The sequence below is a fragment of the Cryptococcus neoformans genome, assembly GCF_000091045.1.
Source record: "Cryptococcus neoformans var. neoformans JEC21 chromosome 3 sequence".
In the NCBI taxonomy this organism is placed as follows: domain Eukaryota; kingdom Fungi; phylum Basidiomycota; class Tremellomycetes; order Tremellales; family Cryptococcaceae; genus Cryptococcus; species Cryptococcus deneoformans.
In genome coordinates, this window is record NC_006685.1 from 1103701 (window position 1) to 1119453 (window position 15753).

General features: G+C 46.3%; 5 protein-coding genes across 6 annotated transcripts in view; 3 read left to right on the forward strand and 2 right to left on the reverse strand.

Moving 5' to 3' along the window:
* CNC03490 (leucine repeat containing protein, putative) overlaps positions 1-2883 on the forward strand; it is a 5292-nt gene extending 2409 nt beyond the window's left edge. For both annotated transcript variants that reach the window (XM_024656773.1, XM_024658431.1), the window contains 6 exons: positions 1-803; positions 859-1210; positions 1272-1426; positions 1477-1716; positions 1781-2357; positions 2414-2883. The exon at positions 1-803 is cut by the window's left edge. In XM_024656773.1, the coding sequence (XP_024512561.1) occupies positions 1-803; positions 859-1210; positions 1272-1426; positions 1477-1716; positions 1781-2357; positions 2414-2747 (2461 nt within the window). In that variant the 3' untranslated portion in view covers positions 2748-2883. The remainder of the gene's footprint in view (positions 804-858; positions 1211-1271; positions 1427-1476; positions 1717-1780; positions 2358-2413) is intronic.
* Positions 2821-4625, reverse strand: CNC03500 (conserved hypothetical protein). Its single transcript, XM_569680.2, has 5 exons — positions 4540-4625; positions 3853-4456; positions 3537-3800; positions 3110-3477; positions 2821-3051 (listed from the first exon to the last, which is right to left on the reverse strand). The coding sequence occupies exons 2-5, from the start codon at positions 4085-4087 to the stop codon at positions 2977-2979; spliced, it is 942 nt and encodes a 313-aa protein (XP_569680.1). The 5' UTR covers positions 4088-4456; positions 4540-4625; the 3' UTR covers positions 2821-2976.
* Positions 4626-6055: 1430 nt separating this feature from the next.
* CNC03510 (expressed protein) lies at positions 6056-9407 on the forward strand. The gene is made up of 15 exons (XM_024656774.1): positions 6056-6514; positions 6586-6864; positions 6929-7297; positions 7350-7475; positions 7543-7695; positions 7751-7834; positions 7888-8048; positions 8115-8207; positions 8262-8435; positions 8490-8636; positions 8692-8750; positions 8807-8894; positions 8956-8971; positions 9031-9157; positions 9252-9407. The coding sequence occupies exons 1-15, from the start codon at positions 6230-6232 to the stop codon at positions 9296-9298; spliced, it is 2208 nt and encodes a 735-aa protein (XP_024512445.1). The 5' UTR covers positions 6056-6229; the 3' UTR covers positions 9299-9407.
* Positions 9408-9634: 227 nt separating this feature from the next.
* On the forward strand, positions 9635-12648 carry CNC03520 (expressed protein). Its single transcript, XM_569990.2, has 5 exons — positions 9635-10215; positions 10299-10755; positions 10802-10984; positions 11051-11933; positions 11984-12648. Exons 1-5 carry the CDS (start codon positions 9697-9699, stop codon positions 12276-12278), a joined length of 2337 nt encoding a protein of 778 aa, XP_569990.1. The 5' UTR covers positions 9635-9696; the 3' UTR covers positions 12279-12648.
* A 1501-nt stretch (positions 12649-14149) lies between these two features.
* On the reverse strand, positions 14150-15632 carry CNC03530 (proteasome subunit, beta type, 7, putative). Its single transcript, XM_569684.2, has 8 exons — positions 15480-15632; positions 15295-15428; positions 15162-15220; positions 15082-15115; positions 14944-15017; positions 14718-14892; positions 14537-14671; positions 14150-14488 (listed from the first exon to the last, which is right to left on the reverse strand). The coding sequence occupies exons 1-8, from the start codon at positions 15574-15576 to the stop codon at positions 14285-14287; spliced, it is 912 nt and encodes a 303-aa protein (XP_569684.1). The 5' UTR covers positions 15577-15632; the 3' UTR covers positions 14150-14284.
* Between the last annotated feature and the right edge of the window lie 121 nt (positions 15633-15753).

The window sequence follows — 15753 nt, forward strand, 5'->3', positions numbered from 1 at the left end:
ATGGGTGAGAGAGTTAGGCCCTGTGGACGAGGCCGGTGAGAGCAGATTAACCGGGAGTGAAGAAAGTGTAGATGTTTTTGCGGGGATGGAAAGTCTACCAAATCATCTTGAGGACCCAAGCGGAAGCAGTGGTCAGATGCCGACTACCCACCGCCTGGACGAGTCCTTGCGCGAACATGAACAAGAAATTCAAGAGAATGCCGATGACGAGCAAAGCGGGGTTGAACGGCACGACACGAGAAGCTCTGTTTCCATCACAAGCCACAAGGACGACAATAGAGTTGAAGACTGCCCCGACTTGAGTTCTATTGAGCCAGAAGCGGAAGCTATCTCTGAGCCTGTACGTATCGAGGAATTCAAGAAACGATCAACCTCTTTGTCAGTGACAAGTGCATCTCATGAAGGTACAATACATATTATGCCTTCTGCACCATTATTAATGACTCCCACACCTTCCGCTTTTGCCCGAAACCCCATTCGATCAGCTCTCCGCAACGCGGCAACGCCTGGAGATAAGCCCAAAAAGCGTCAAGGGTGGTCTGACGAGACGACTCCAGGGCTTATTGCACGCGGCACCACCCCTGCCAGTAGCGGCAAACGCAGTGTCAGCTTTTCTGATGGAAAGAAGACTGGCAAAATCATTGATCTGGATGTGGAGATGCGAACGACAAGGTGGCAAACATCTGCAAAGGAAGAATGCGCCGATATATTCAAGAGAGAGTCGACTGATAGCGACAGAAGCTTCTTACCCAGTGCCAGGACAAGAAGAATTCAAGGCCTCCTGGATGACATGGGAGAACTGAGTAAGTCTATTGATGTACTGATTGCCCAGCCAGATCACTTACATTTCTACTTTAGCTTTGAATGACGAAACACCTTGTAAACCTTCATCGCGACAGATTGAGGATACTGATCGTCCGTTTTCTCGGGCATCGTTAACCAGCTCACCTGACTCCCATTCAACTATTCCCACTCGCTCTCCTCATGTGTGTCGCTCTTCCACTTATCCTTCTCGCCATGCTGGGAATGCAACTTTCCTTACGGAGTGTTCCTTTGGGATCGCCCATGATAAGCTAGTAGAGATCATTACAGACATCGAGCCTTTCAACCCCCATTGGGACCAGTTGAAAATGATTGATTTGAGGGGCAAAAAGGCGGATAGTGTAGCCAGATTAAAGGAATTCTTGCCTAATTTGGACGAAATCAACTTGTACGTGAAAGCATGACCTTGTGGGGTGAGGGCCAAAACTTACTCATTTCTGTATCAACAGAGATGACAATGCGATTGGATATCTAAGTGGCATACCCACGACAGTACGAACTTTACATGTTGCCGGTAATCTGTTGACCAGTTTGACTGCTGTAAATCATTTAAGAAATTTGCAGTATTTGGATATTTCTAGAAACAAACTCGACAGCGTTGCCCGTAAGTCTACTTACTGCCGTTTATAGTACTCGAGCTGATTCTAATCGTAGAACTCGGTTGCCTCATTCATCTCCGAGAACTCAAGGTGGATGATAATGCCATTTGCGATCTTGAAGGTATCATGGAAATGGATTGTCTAATTAAGTTGAGCTGTGTCAACAACAAACTGGATATGCTGGATCTATCGGCCGCCAAGTGGTCAAAACTGGAGAGTTTGAACTTGAGTAATAATAACATTTCCATCATCAAAGACTTACACAGGCTGAGCTCTGTCGCTTCTATCAATCTCGGTACGTCACCGAGTTATCCGAAAGTCACTTGTAGTACTCCTTCAAGCTAATGAGTTCGCTACAGAGGGAAACAGACTGTGTACCCTCACTCCTCAGATACCAATGCCAAGCGTTAGGATCTTACGATTCAGCGATAACCACATTGCGTCCTTTGATATATCTCTTTTCCCTAAGATACGAACACTTTACGCCGATAATAATCTTCTTTCACACCTGGGCCGGTCAGAGCACTCTTCTCCGAGTCGTTTGGAGAATCTCTCACTTCGTAATCAACGCACTGCCCCTCTTCACCTCACTTATATTGATTTGGAAAATGTCCGGCGACTATACATCTCGGGGAACGCCTTAACGGAAGATTTCTTCCCATCTCGACCACTCTATTCCCTCGTTTATCTAGAAGCAGCTGCTTGCAAGATGAGTCAATGGCCGCAGGATTTTGCTATTAATGCGCCTCACTTGAAGATGCTCAATTTAAACTACAATTATTTCACCGACCTTAATGGCGTGAAGGGGATGAACAACATGAGAAAGTTGACACTGGTTGGTGGGAGGCTTGGTGGAGAGGAGGCTGGAAAAGGAGATGGTAGGGATGTCATGGCCGGGCTGAGAGGTTTACGGAATCTAGAAGAGCTCGATTTAAGGTATGTAACTCGATTCCGAATCCCGGTAAATATGGCTCTTCTCACCAATCATTCAGGATGAACCCTTTCACATTGAGTTACTACTTCCCCTTGCTGCTTCCTTCGTCATCTCCCTCTTCAGTGCTTGATCCTTCAACTCCAACAAGAAACAACGAAGATCGCAACAGAATGGATCAGCCATTGGCAGTCGCACCGGCAGCGTGGTCTACATACGACACCAGATTCAGGAAGAACCTTCCCGACGAGTGGTATTCAAAACGACTTGTCTATCGTGGACTTATAATGCAGAACTGTATAAAGATGCGGAAACTAGATGGCATTGTGGTGGAGGACGGAGAGAGAAAGAGAGCAAACCAGCTCTTGGAAGCTGCTCTTGGTATTCGGAAATAGCAAAAACTCTACTACTTGGTTCACTTAGTTCTGGTATGATTTTTGTAATTTGCGGTTTTGACGACTCGATGATAGTCTGCCATGCGCTATGCATGCTTGTTTCCAACGTTGATAAGATGAATTCTGGAACTACTGCACCACGCAATAACAATGGCTGCATATTCAATCCAAGGCGTGTTAATGTATTCTTCGCTCTACAGTATTTTCAACCAATTCTTAACTAGGCGGTCTAATGATCTGACTTTTCCCTAGTGCTGGGGACGGAAGGAAGGTCCGGGTTGGGGAAGTCCTCAGTCATGTGTTCCTGCGATGCAATGATCAGCTACAGACCTCGCCAGTGTATCAGGTGGCTGATAACTCACAATATAGTACCTGTAGTGATGGCTTCGGCCGATCTTCTCAATTTCTTCCATCTCTTCGGCGGTCAAATCGGGCAAATGTTCCACATCCGCAAGCCCTTTGATCCTCTGCTCATTCTTGGAAGTCGTGACAGCTACGACCCCCTTCTGACGAGTCCAGAGGAGAAGTACGGTAGTAGAGTCCAACTTTTGACCGTTGTCCTTGGAAATACGTTGGGCAATGCGCTCAAGAACAGGCTTAAGAGGCCCACCGTCGGGATGACGGAGTACCGGAGTCAGTGGGCCGAAAGCTTCAATTAGGATACCATGCTCAGCAGCAATCTTGAGGACCGGTTCGAGGTGTACAAGTACGTAAGGGTGATATTCAAGCTCTGCAATCCACATCAGCCTTTGTCTTATACTCATAGGTAGCGTATTTCGGGTGACTTACGGTTGGCAACAGGCTTAATTCGTGCAACCCTTAGGATAGCCTCCAGATCTTGAGGTCTGAAGTTGCTTACTCCCAAACTCACACCTTCCAAAGTACCGTCAAGAACGAGATCCTCAAGATATGTCCAAAATTGAGAGATGTTACCATCCTGCACAATAAAAGGGTTGTGGATGAGCAAGAGGTCAGGTTTGGTTTGGAGTCGAGCAATGGATGCCAAGACATTCTTCCGGATAGCTTCTTTATCGGTCGGGATCTTGTCGGAAACTGGTACATATATAGTCAGTCAAGTCTCTCCTGGTGCGCCCCAGAAACTCACTCTTTGTGGTAATCCAGACGTCCTCTCTCTTGAGACCAGAAGCTCTGAAGGACTCGCCTGTGGCTTCCTCAGTATCGTAACCCTGAGCGGTATCGATGTGGCGGATGCCAGATTTCAATGCGTGAATACCCGCGCCAATAGCGAGCTGCAGTTCTTTGCCGATACCACCGGTGCCGCTTCCCCATGCGAGGAAAGGGATATCTTTGCCATCAGAGAGTTTGAAGGTGAGGGTCATTATTGCGAAGTATGAGAACGGGGGTACGAATGGATAATGAGTGTTGCTGGATGTATATATACAGGCACTCACCTGCCTATGGCGTGACGCTTACATAAATAAGTCCCGATTCGTCGGACATGTCCGTCTGCGCGGATTACTAATAATTATTATTATTTGATCGAGTCAGCAGCGACCGGATCAAGCTGCCGGTCAGGAGGGATCCGAGGCACGCCTGCCCTTTTCCATCTTCACTGTGTGCGTGCTTGCATATTCGCTTTTCGGTTCGAACGTAACGGAATATCCATCTCCACCTCGGACAAGACCCGATTTAGGATATCCACCTCAGCTGAAATTATCGTACGCGTTGTGGACAACTTTGAACTCTTTCTACCGCCGACGAATTCATCAAGAGGTGGATCCGTTTGACTTGTCGATTAGAACATCGATAATCAAACCCTAAAGATACATACCTGTGTGCGTTGACAGTGGATGTTTTGTACGGCCCATACGGCCCGCAGAAGAACAAGTAAAAGATTAGATTATGACGATGGAAGGTTTTTCCTGAGTGACGATGGCAGGAGATAACTGATACGATAAGATTTCTTCCACATCATTTGTTTTCGGCTCTCTTCTTGGTGGGCAGCGGATATGTTAACGGGAAAAAAGCCGAAATGCGCCCACCGTATGCCGGGAAAACTGCATTAAAATCTTACATAACGATGGATATCGGGTTTTTTGGTGAGACCTCGTGATCTGCAGCAGCATATCGGTGGATTATTTCAATATGCCCCGATTGTAAGTAGCATATCGAGAATCCGCCGAAATGCTATGCCTAGAGAAGGGCAGAAACGGGCATGTTTTATTTAGTAAGCTTTTGGCTTCTTTCCAGTATTCGATCCCATCAACAAACAACAGCCACCAATCTCATGCTGACATGTGGCACACAGTGAGGGTCAATTGCTGGGGTGTCTACCAATCGTCACGTACATATTTCGTGAGCCGCCTCCAATTACGAATGCCTGTCTCGAGGTTCAACTGATTGATTCTTAGTCTCAGCAGATGAACTAGGAGGAACATATGAGTACGTTTCAAATATGGATTTCTTGTTTTTCATGGCTAATTCTACTAATTCCAATTTTTTTCAATTTTGATTCCGTTTCCTAGTTTTGGAGCGCCAAAAAACAAGAAACCCATGATTTGCACCGTTCTAGTTCTTCTTTCCGATTCTAATCCTAGTTTTTCGGGGAAAATGCAAATAAATTCATGCCTCAAATATTCATGTCTGCATGTTGAGGTCTTACGTCATGTTCGACAAGATATCGACAACGGACACATCATTTCTTTCCACAAAAAGCACAACTTTGCAAGTCCGCAAAATGGATAAATATGAATCCCTTGCCACCCTATTCCACACTCATACCCCTGTCAATCAAACCTTGCTAAGTACTGAGAGAAACTTCTTGCATGTAGTCAACTTGAACATCCAGGAAGCGAAGGCAACATGAGCCATTGTACCAGGAGGCGAGGACCAGGCCAGAAGCAGCTGAATAAAATCTGACGCTTCAAATTTGAGTTGGGATATATCGCTGGGCATTTGCAGGGAATGGCGGCTGCTGGAGGTACTGAAGATACCATTGGATGGTAAAATACGTGAGCAAGGAAAGATGAACTATCGTGACTTGGTCGCGACGCGACGCGATGAAGGTATGCAAGATTCTTAATTATCATAATTATTATGATTTAGCAAGATATGAAGAGAAAATAGTAGAAAATCCATATTTGAAGTACGTGACGCATGATTTTGGGTGGCAGTTGCTAATAATTTTCGAGCTGCTGCTAAATAATTATTCCTCTGATTTGCGGCCATCGCCACTATCGTTCATCATCATGATAATTAAGATAATTAAGAATTTTGCACACCACTGTCGATGGGCTTGTGTCGAGCCTACTATCGCTGCATATCGGGCGATTCCGATATGTGGCCGCGCACACAACAGTCTCCTGATGGCTCCTTTCGAGAGTTAGTAACTGCTCTCATCGATCATCAACACAATCCGCCCAGTGACAATAAAAAAAACAATTAATTCCGCTTCAGACGTTGACAACAACTGCAGAGTCACATCAATCAAGCACCTCGGTACCTGTGATCCTCATAGGATTATGCCCGAGCATGCTCCTTTGTCAATGTCTGGTCAATCTGACTCAATTGCCTCTTCTCAACAAGAGCGATCTCGGGCTTTTGAGCCAAGTGATTTAGCTACTGCAAACGACGAGGCTCCATTACGCCTCAACCCGGGATTCACGCAACGTACCACTGTCTTGGAAATACTGAATGCAAGACAGCCACCTAGCTGTGATGCTTGCAGGACGCGGAAGCTAGGGTGTTCAGGAAGGCCTTCATCTATAGAAATTACGACAGAAGGCTTAGCGGCCTCTCCCTGTAACGTAAGTCATCCCGCGTCATTCTGAGATGTTTTCTGCTTGATTAATGGTATGACGCTTCCATATATAAATAGCACTGTCGCGAATGGAATCTGGAATGTTCGTACACATACAAGCGCAAACGCAGGGGACGTAAGAACAAGGCAGTTGAACAGTTAGCCGTCCAGCAGAAAGCAAGGAAGCTATCCCAAGCTACGAGGCCCTCTGCGACAACACAATTGGACGATCAAGCAGGGGATGCCAGAGATCATGCAGAATCCTCGAGCGTTGGCTATCCAATAGATCATAATTTATCTACACAATACAATTCAGTTTCTGTCGTAGGGCCCAGTAGTAATATCGGCACCTGCCATGTGAGTGATAAGGGGCGTGTCAAGCAATTGCGCAGGGGACTTACTTGCAGCCATTCCCGCATAGCAACGACCACCCAATCTGCCATCTCATGTTCAGGCGAGAGCTGATCGTCCCATCCCTTGGTATTCACATCCTAGCGTTCCCAGCCAATCTGCAATACTTGGGGATATAGGTCTCAATAGAAGTACACTTACTTCTGACGACCGAGGTACAAACTCTCACATTCAGCAGCCAGCCGTCCACTTGTCTATTGATCACCATGAGAACATTGCAGAGGCCCATATTACTCCTCCAGATGTTGGTGCTTCTCCATACCATGGTGTATCACCTTCGACTACCCTCTCTAACGTTTCGCTACCGATATCCACAAATATCGAGTCAGTTTTGCCTCGACACTTGGCTTTGCATATCATCAGTTTGTACTTTGAACATGTGGGCAATTTTATCCCGTTCTGTCAAACCCATTAGCTAATCCGAGCTGCAGGTATACTGCATCATCCCCGTCATCCATTACCCATCCTTCGAAAAGGATCTTTCCGCTTATGAAGAGCTGAGAAGGCCCACATTTTTCGCGTTGATCATGTCAATCATTGCAGCTACCCTTATTCACGTGAGTAGTTGTTTATCTATAAATATGAAGGCTCGCTACATGGACTGATGTCATTGACTGCCGGCAGCTGCCAAAATCATACTTCCCAATTCCAGCGCACAAGGTGCGGTCCTTATCAGATCGGTGCCTCAAGGCTTGCTGCGCTGTGACGAAGAGCGAAATGGACAACTGCGACGTCGACCTAATCTGCATAAAGTACTTTCTATTTGTCGTGCATAATGTGAGTCAGTGTTGCACAAGGCGGCTCTGGCTAACAATCATCCAAACTTCCATAGAAACATGGCAATATCGGTCTTGAAGCTTCGACATTTGGAGAGGCACAATACCTTGCTGTCACTATGGGACTGCATCGTGAAGATGTATGTACCATTTTATTTCTTCCAAGTCGATATCGGCTCTAATCCGTTTTCAGACGTACTGTGATTTGGATCCCATTAATGCGGAGCGCGGACGACGAGTGTGGTTTTTGATATACAACGCAGATAAGTTTGAAGCCGTGTCAAGGCAAAAACCCGTGCTGTTGCGTGTGGATGAGTTTATGGGGCCAGAATCGACGGAATTTCCAGCCGAGGTGTAAGTTAGTAGTTGTATGGCCTTGCAGTTGGTGATGATGGGACTGATGGGCCATGGTTGATTTAGAGATGACGAGTCCATTACTTCGGAAGGTATCCTTCCTAGTCGTACACCTGCGCCTCTGATAGCAGGGTTCAATACGCTTACACGTATAGTCACGTTTGTCACTTTTTCGACCAGGGCTGTTTTGCTCTTCTGATTTGCGACTTGTAGTGTGCTTGGGGACATATTAATATCAGAGAGAGACCTCCGCCGCCAACAGATCACAGATCCGGAGAACCTTCTTTCGGCATTGAGAGAGATGCGCAAACTAGGGCAAAGGATTCGTTACATCTCGGACACCCTCCCCAGGCCCTTTCAACTTGAAGCGGACCAGGGAAACTCACTGTACGTCAACCATCCATTGTCACTAGATTGCTTATGAGCTCGTGCCTGCGATAGACCCGAACCTGGATGGGAAGACGCAGTCAGAGGCGAGCTTGATATGTTTTTTTCGGACCCATTGCCTCCAGAGACAGCGAAGGATGGCTATCTGGTGCTCAAAGGAAACATACACGTGACTCTAGCGATGACAAGGCTGCGTTTGATGTCAGTTTTCAAAATGTGCCTGCCGGGAGCGTAACAGCTGACGACTTAATTGTAGCCTTCTTAGAGAAAACCTGCTAAACTGCAGTGGGCAACCGGGCACATCCAGTAGGAATGGTACATTATACATTCTGTTGCGAGGCAACGTTGACATCCGGCTGACAATTACTTAGCGGCGGAGCTGGTAGCCGCTGATATAGGCGAAAACACAGTGAATTGGAGGCAATCCGTGTATCAAGATCTATATAATGTTGTTCATTGGTGAGTTTATTTTTTTAAGCTAAATATCTGAACGTTTTTGGCTGAACCGGTGTACGTTTAGTCTTCCTATCCGGGCAGTAAGTACCTAACTCACACCTTTTGCTCAAAAAAGAAAATAACTCAGCACTTGTTGTAGCTGGCGGCAAATGGACCATCCCTTGTTACAAAGATCCGAGTTGTGGCGGTCACCCTGTTGGATACCTTACAGGCGCAGGATGAAGCGATAGATCCAAACATACAGGGAATGACGACATATTTATTAAGTAGGTATTTCAAAAACATGGCGCAGATATCTTAATATTCAAGCCATTGGTGGCAGTGACTTTTACTGATGATCCTTGTCTGTCTGAATTGCAGGTTTTTTAGACATTATGTCTTCCATTGAAAGCCAGTTTGCAGATTGAAGGCATTTTATCCATTAAATATTGCTTGATTATAGTGTTATTTATTTCCTATTTGTACGGGAGCGTAATTGTTGTAGCTATTTGTTTGCCGTTCCCTGCGATGCTATTGAATCATTGCATTGAGTGTTTAGAACGTCGGCTGAGGGGCAGAGCTTTGGATGGCCGGACTTTATTATAAACATCGATATAAACGTCAGTGGGCAGAAGACACTATCCGTTGTTTATATGGTTGTCTGAAAGGAAAAATATTAATTTGTCGCGTATTTTATTTTGATTTTCCCATTTCTCGCGGGGTGTGGGTCAACAACGAACGAGGCGTTGTATTGTTTGCCATCCAACGTGCAACGCTCTTGTTCAATAACTCTCTCCTTCATTCCCTCTCTCGCCTCCCTCACACAATGGATCCTCTCCCTATACCTCCATCCTATTACGACCTCGAACGCCGCCATCTCGAGCACACTATAGACCACGATCTCCATTCGCTTTCTCTCTCCTCTTTGCACTCTTCCACATCTTCTTCTAGCTCACCCTTTCACCCCCATGATTACTCCAATTCCTTCATATCATCTTCCTCAGATCTATCCCTAGAGTACCCCAGAGCCCAGTTTTCGGGGATTTCTACTCAACCTACTCAAGACGTGGGTCATGGCCACAGCTATGGTCCGTCAGGAACACCCCGCGCAGCTCGGGGGACGAACCCACATTCTAACAATTTTGGAGGTGGACACAGTACATCTGCTGGAATCAGTCCTGTTTCCACCACTGGACATCATGCCAGCGCCATAACATTAGGTACTGGTGCATTCAAAGGCAGAATACCGAAAACAAACTCAGGAGACCAGGGTGATGGGGGTTTTGATCCGGAAAGGAGTTTAGGAAGGCTTGTAGGAGAGCTCGGTCGAATTATAGGGGATGAGGTAAGTACTGCATCATCAAGCCCATGATTTCACTAGCGTAAAAAGAGGTATGTGAAGCTGATGAACGATGTGTGGCACCTCAGAAGCTGCCTAAGATACCGAACTCTCCCTTCCGCCCGAGATCTCGCTCTCCTCTTCCGTCAGCCGCCAACCAAACCATTGACCCTTCCTACCTCGCACATTGTAATAAACATCTTGATTCCCGGGGAAGTGGAGGAAAAACAAGACCAAAGTCCAGCAATGTGCTTCACGAGCAAGCTCAAGAGTCGGGCGAACAATCTCGGAAGAAACCCCTAGGCTCTTCGACCTCGTACAATATCTCTCGTACCCCGGTAACTCGGAAGACAATTGCAAAAGACAAGGTTGATAGGCTACGTATGCTCCAGAATGAAGGCAAGAAGGCTGCAAATGCGTCTGTTCGGAAAAATCCAGATGCTTCGGCCGATGTGACAGGTATGACTGCGTTGATGGCCACTCCAGCCAAAGGCTTAATATTCGATTCCTTGGAAAACAATGACGATGTGGGTGGGGAGCCAGCTGGTGAGCACTCGATTGTTGAAGTGGATGAATGCTAAGAACATCGCAGTAAATATCCCCCATACGTTAGCGACTCTCCATGCTCGGCTGAGGGCTCTGGAAATGGAAAGTTCGGTCTCCCGTCGCAGAGTAAAAGAGCTGGAAGCTGAAGTGGAGAAAGCAAATCGAGAAGTGGATGCTGCCAGGAGAAATGGAGAAAAGAAGACACGAAAGTCTGAAAATGAGAAATCGGGTAAGTTGCCCCTTATAGCCTAGCATCCCTACGATCGTGAATGCTACTGACTATGTTAAAATTTAGCACTGGAAGATCTGGTAGGATCTCTTCGAGCTGACCTTGCTCGTATCACCCTTGAGCTTGAACAGCACAAAGCACTTATTGTAGAGCTGCGTCAAGCAAATCTCTCCAATCTTAAGAATGGTGATCGCTCCTTCTCTGATCCGTCAATGAACCATGAGATAGCAGCTTTGCGTCGAGAGATCGAGAGACTTACGGAAGAAGTCTGCAGACTAGGTTGCATCGTTGCAGAAGGTATCGAAGTTCGAAGACGAACAAGGGGGGAGAGCACCATGAATATGGAGAAAGTCGAAATGGAAAGACTTGCCAAGAAACTCATAGAAGAAAACTCGGACTTTCAAAGGGTGAAAGCCGACGTGGAGAAAAGGAAGGCTGCTGTAGACCAATTGAAAAAGCATGAGGCGCCAATACACGTTCCCCTGGATTCAGCCAACGCTCTGTTTACATCCATTCCCGAACCGCAGGAAGCTAAACTTGTCATGGCACATAACAGATCTCACACCTCACCGAAGACTCCTTCTCTTTCTCATGCTAAACAGCATGACCATGTCCAACCATCGCCTCTTGCTTCAAAAAAGTCCTCAACTCCTTCGACTCCTCGCAGGCACAAACAGGAGAGGGAGGAAAGCTCCAGAAGTAGACGGTCAAAGCCAATATCATCTTCCAAAGCTTTGGACAGAAGCGTACATTCTCCCTTTCCCAGCATAATGGGAGAAGATCTTGAACGCGAGTTTTTTAGTCCTTTACCCAACGGAATTGAAGGGATGAATCAGAACGCAGAGATCAAGCAGGTGACAGATGAGATGGAACCGGGCAAACTGCCCCCCCAGACAGTGCTTGCCAGGGTGGTTGCAGAATTGGAAGGCGATTTTCAACATTATAAAATGTATGTTCACCTCGTGGAAGATCACAGGAAGATATTGATGCAGTACGCAGGGTTTACTCTGAGTTAGCAGACCAGTACAAACTTCTTGATCCGGCTTCGGTTTCTGCCAAGCGCCATGTCCTTGCAGACCACCTTCGAGAGGTCATCGATTTACTGGAACTCAAGGCGGGCCAGATTTCTGACCTGTATGACCTTTTGGCTTTCAAAGATAAGCCAATTCATGCCAATAGAAGGAAGATAGACGGGCGAAAGGCCAAAAGCGTTGACGATGTGATGAGAATGGTTAAGGCAAGCTTGGGTCACGAGGTTTGGGAAAGATTGTACATAGATTTAAAAAAAGGGTAGTAAGGTTTTCCACTAGCTTGTAATATTCTCGGAAGGAGGAGGCAGTTTAGTTTTTTATTATTACATTTCTTTTCACCTACTGCATCTTGGTCGACGCGCCCGTGAAGCAGGCAGGATAAATGTTGACATACCTTTACGATAATTGCAAGAAAATGCATGTGACATGACGAAAGTGGGAACAGCCTTCCTTTTTAGTTCGTGTCCCACGCAGTGCATGTAAAGGCTCTACTCCTAAAGTCAATGATGAGTAAGGAATTTCAATCTCATATGGCGCCGGGGAAGAAGATAGAGGAACTTTAACTTTGTGATGACGGCTCAGCGGGGAGGAGATGGCGAGTTGTGACCCGACACAGACGGGACAAAGAGGAAGTATCTGAGTGGGCCCGGGGCATTTCACTCTCTAGAGCTTCTAGTTGAACGAAGCAATCTACTTTCTCCTTTCTTTTTCTTCTTAACCAAAGATCGCTGGTTGTCCAGGGGACACGTGACCCAGATAGACAAGCTGAAGGCATTTCACAGACCATCTCATGTGATTCCGTACAATGCTCATACGTATTCTGCAATAGTAACTGTCTCAAAGGTGAACAACAATAATGGACGCAACACAATCGCAAAAAATTCACAGTTTATCCATGCAATCTTGAGCCTCAAGACCCCGCCCGCTGACGAAAAAAATGAGGTCGCAGCTTTAAAACTGCGCTAAACAATTCAAAATGATTCTTAACTCGGACTTTGTTGCCTCACTGCCTCTCTCTCGACAGGATCCCAACCAGATCAAGTAAATCCGCTGTGAAGGGATGACATTGCTATGTGTACTGCTTCTTTATGGCAACAATTGTCGCTAGTCAGAATTAGATTTGAACTCCATATAATTTGAACGATACGCACAATTGACAATAGCCAGACAAGGAAAGCAGAAGAGAGCAGCAGTTCATACGGGCCATGGTGATGACAGAAATGATCATCATCTCATCTAGGCAAACATCGGACATAACAGCAACACATTTTCGTTTATTTTCAACGAAGGCTACAAACCAGCGCAAGAAGGTGAACTGATACAAGAGCTCTTCGTAACGATATAAAAAAGCATTTCGATGAGACAAGATGAGTTCATAATGAGCATGGGAGTTATAGGCAGGTAATGCTGCATACATAGCAATTCCATCCGAGTATTTAACGCTTGGGACGTAGATGCAAGCTTGATCGGCCTTATGTTTCACAGCACACTTGTTTCACTATTATAATACTTCGAAGCAGTCAGCATCAACATCCCAAACATTATGAAGAAGTTAAAGGATGTGATTTTTTTCAGAGGCGTCACGGAGCGTATAATATCATGAACCGCCTTGTGTAAGTCCCCACGATACGGTAAGACTGGTGCCAACAAACACTCATCATAAAAATTGAGGCAATATGAGAAAGGTGTGATAGAGAGAAAAACACTCACAAGTAGTACAACTAACTCAATGTATTTTTCGAGCAAGAGTGAACGAATGTAAAGTGAAGAACGAATAGAAAAAGATCGAAAGCAGGAAAGTTTCGGCTATAAAGCAATGCAGACCCTTACGTAATTACTTCGATTTGATTCCGACCACTGCCCTGTCGAGACTACGCCATTATTTATTTACGTCCTCTATCAATCAGATGATGATGATACTACTGCGTGACTACATTTTCTGTTCAGCTTTCCCTTTTCACCGACGATGCAAGCATGGCCACAACTTGGATATACTTGCTGTGAGTGCCGTACATGAATCAGATGTCTGTCACGGCGAAAGTCACGATTATGAGCTCTATCATGTAATACTAACTACCGACTGTTGTCCTTCGTTACTGTCGTTCAGCTGTGTGGCAGATGGGTGCATCTTTTTATTGGATATCAATCACCCAATGTTCGGCACCTTCTTATTGTACAGTGTATGAAGTAAGATGTCTATAGGATCGAGGCACTTTGTACAGTCATACATGCTCCTTCGGAACGAGAGCCTTCTAGACACAACGGACTTCTAACCATCGATATCCATCCCTTCTGCTCCGCCTGGACCCGCGCCAACAGCAACTGGAACAGCCTCGGCCGCCCCCTGGGCCTTGCCAGCGCCTGTTGTTGACTTAACTTCCTCTGTGACAATTAGACTGCGCACAGACTCTTTTGTCCAAGCAGTGGTTCCACGGCGGAATTTGTAGTTGCGCGATTTCAGGCCTCGTTCATTCTACTCGTCATTAGCACAAAGGGCCTGCATCAATCAAAATGGACGTACGGGGGTCTGGTAGTTTCTGAGCATTTCAGTTCCATTCTTTGTGATCACGGCGACATCTACATTGGAACCAGAACCCAGGTCATTGAAAACACCTGATCGGATCGCTCTAGCAACGAGGTCGATAGCTTCTTGTCTCTTTGCTATGATGAGTGAACATTCTCTTTCATCCTGCGGAGCTTACCGTCATATGTTCTTTGAAACTGCTCTCAAACACAGCCATAGCGGCGAGACTACCACTACCCATGGTGACATAAGGAAGCTTGTCCGTGGAGCCGTGGGCGTGGACAGTAAAAAGGTGTGGTCCAGTGGAATCAACACCGCCGAGCACAAGATGAGCACCAACATGGCCTTGATACCTAAACGATGTTCAGTGTGAAACCTCAGCAGAATTAAGACGAGAGATTTACCGAAAGAGATACTGTTTGAGCATTGTCATAGCCGTAACAATGCGCGCTTGTCGGCCTTGAGAGAGTGCATGAAGCTGGCATTGAATGTAAGTATCTGCGAATAATCGAATAGTCGTACACCACATGATATGTACCTACCTCGAGATTAGAAGATATGAGATTAGTGACGAATCTAAATGGCGTTAGCTAAAGAACCGCGTTGGAAGCAATTGCCGTACTCTGTGTCGGCAGCAGTACCAGCACCACAGCATCTGATGTGAGGGGCTAAGTAATGGATCTAATGAACTTGTGAGTCAAATGCCTTGCATCAGAACAGGCTGCCACCTAGTGCAGACCATGAGTTCAGCCCACCTTTTCACAATTTTTGTCTGCGACGATAGGTCCACCGGTGGCTCGTGTATCAGCACCAAGACAGACGCCTGGCTCCTCTCCTGAGCTCCCTCCACCGTAAATGACACCGACGATGGTTGTACCAGTGGAGGTCGCTGGGGAATGGCTGGTCAGCGTGAATGACGAAAGGAGATAGAAAGTGTTACCCTTCGGAATGCCCTGGAGGCGCTGGCCCAAGAACTGATTTCTGGCATAGTTTGAGAAGTCAAAGCCGACGGAAGGGGTCTCTGCGAGCTTTGCCATTGTGATGTGTATGATTATATGTGACGAGGAGAGTTGTATAGGTGATAAAAGGATATGGTACCATGCAGATGGACGCGCGTTGGCTGCTGGGCGGAGGATTTGATCCCGTCCACTTCCACGCGGCGAGGAGGTTCCGTATCCGTCTGACTTCGCACGCATCTCTCTCTAAGAATCCAT

What these genes read in the sequence shown, in the direction of transcription:
- CNC03520 (XM_569990.2), top strand. Translation starts at nt 9,697, where the DNA reads ATGGATCCTCTCCCTATACCTCCATCCTATTACGACCTCGAACGCCGC. An exon ending in GTCTGAAAATGAGAAATCGG is followed by an intron (nt 10,985 to 11,050) that starts GTAAGTTGCCCC and finishes GTTAAAATTTAG; the next exon opens with CACTGGAAGATCTGGTAGGA. An exon ending in GATTTTCAACATTATAAAAT is followed by an intron (nt 11,934 to 11,983) that starts GTATGTTCACCT and finishes TGCAGTACGCAG; the next exon opens with GGTTTACTCTGAGTTAGCAG.
- CNC03500 (XM_569680.2), bottom strand. Translation starts at nt 4,087, where the DNA reads ATGACCCTCACCTTCAAACTCTCTGATGGCAAAGATATCCCTTTCCTC. An exon ending in CGTCTGGATTACCACAAAGA is followed by an intron (nt 3,801 to 3,852) that starts GTGAGTTTCTGG and finishes TATATGTACCAG; the next exon opens with TTTCCGACAAGATCCCGACC. An exon ending in AATTAAGCCTGTTGCCAACC is followed by an intron (nt 3,478 to 3,536) that starts GTAAGTCACCCG and finishes TGTGGATTGCAG; the next exon opens with AGCTTGAATATCACCCTTAC.
- CNC03530 (XM_569684.2), bottom strand. Translation starts at nt 15,576, where the DNA reads ATGGCAAAGCTCGCAGAGACCCCTTCCGTCGGCTTTGACTTCTCAAAC. An exon ending in CAGACAAAAATTGTGAAAAG is followed by an intron (nt 15,221 to 15,294) that starts GTGGGCTGAACT and finishes CAAGTTCATTAG; the next exon opens with ATCCATTACTTAGCCCCTCA. An exon ending in TCAGAAACTACCAGACCCCC is followed by an intron (nt 14,489 to 14,536) that starts GTACGTCCATTT and finishes AATGACGAGTAG; the next exon opens with AATGAACGAGGCCTGAAATC.
- CNC03510 (XM_024656774.1), top strand. Translation starts at nt 6,230, where the DNA reads ATGCCCGAGCATGCTCCTTTGTCAATGTCTGGTCAATCTGACTCAATT. An exon ending in TAGCGGCCTCTCCCTGTAAC is followed by an intron (nt 6,515 to 6,585) that starts GTAAGTCATCCC and finishes ATATATAAATAG; the next exon opens with CACTGTCGCGAATGGAATCT. An exon ending in GCGGACCAGGGAAACTCACT is followed by an intron (nt 8,436 to 8,489) that starts GTACGTCAACCA and finishes TGCCTGCGATAG; the next exon opens with ACCCGAACCTGGATGGGAAG.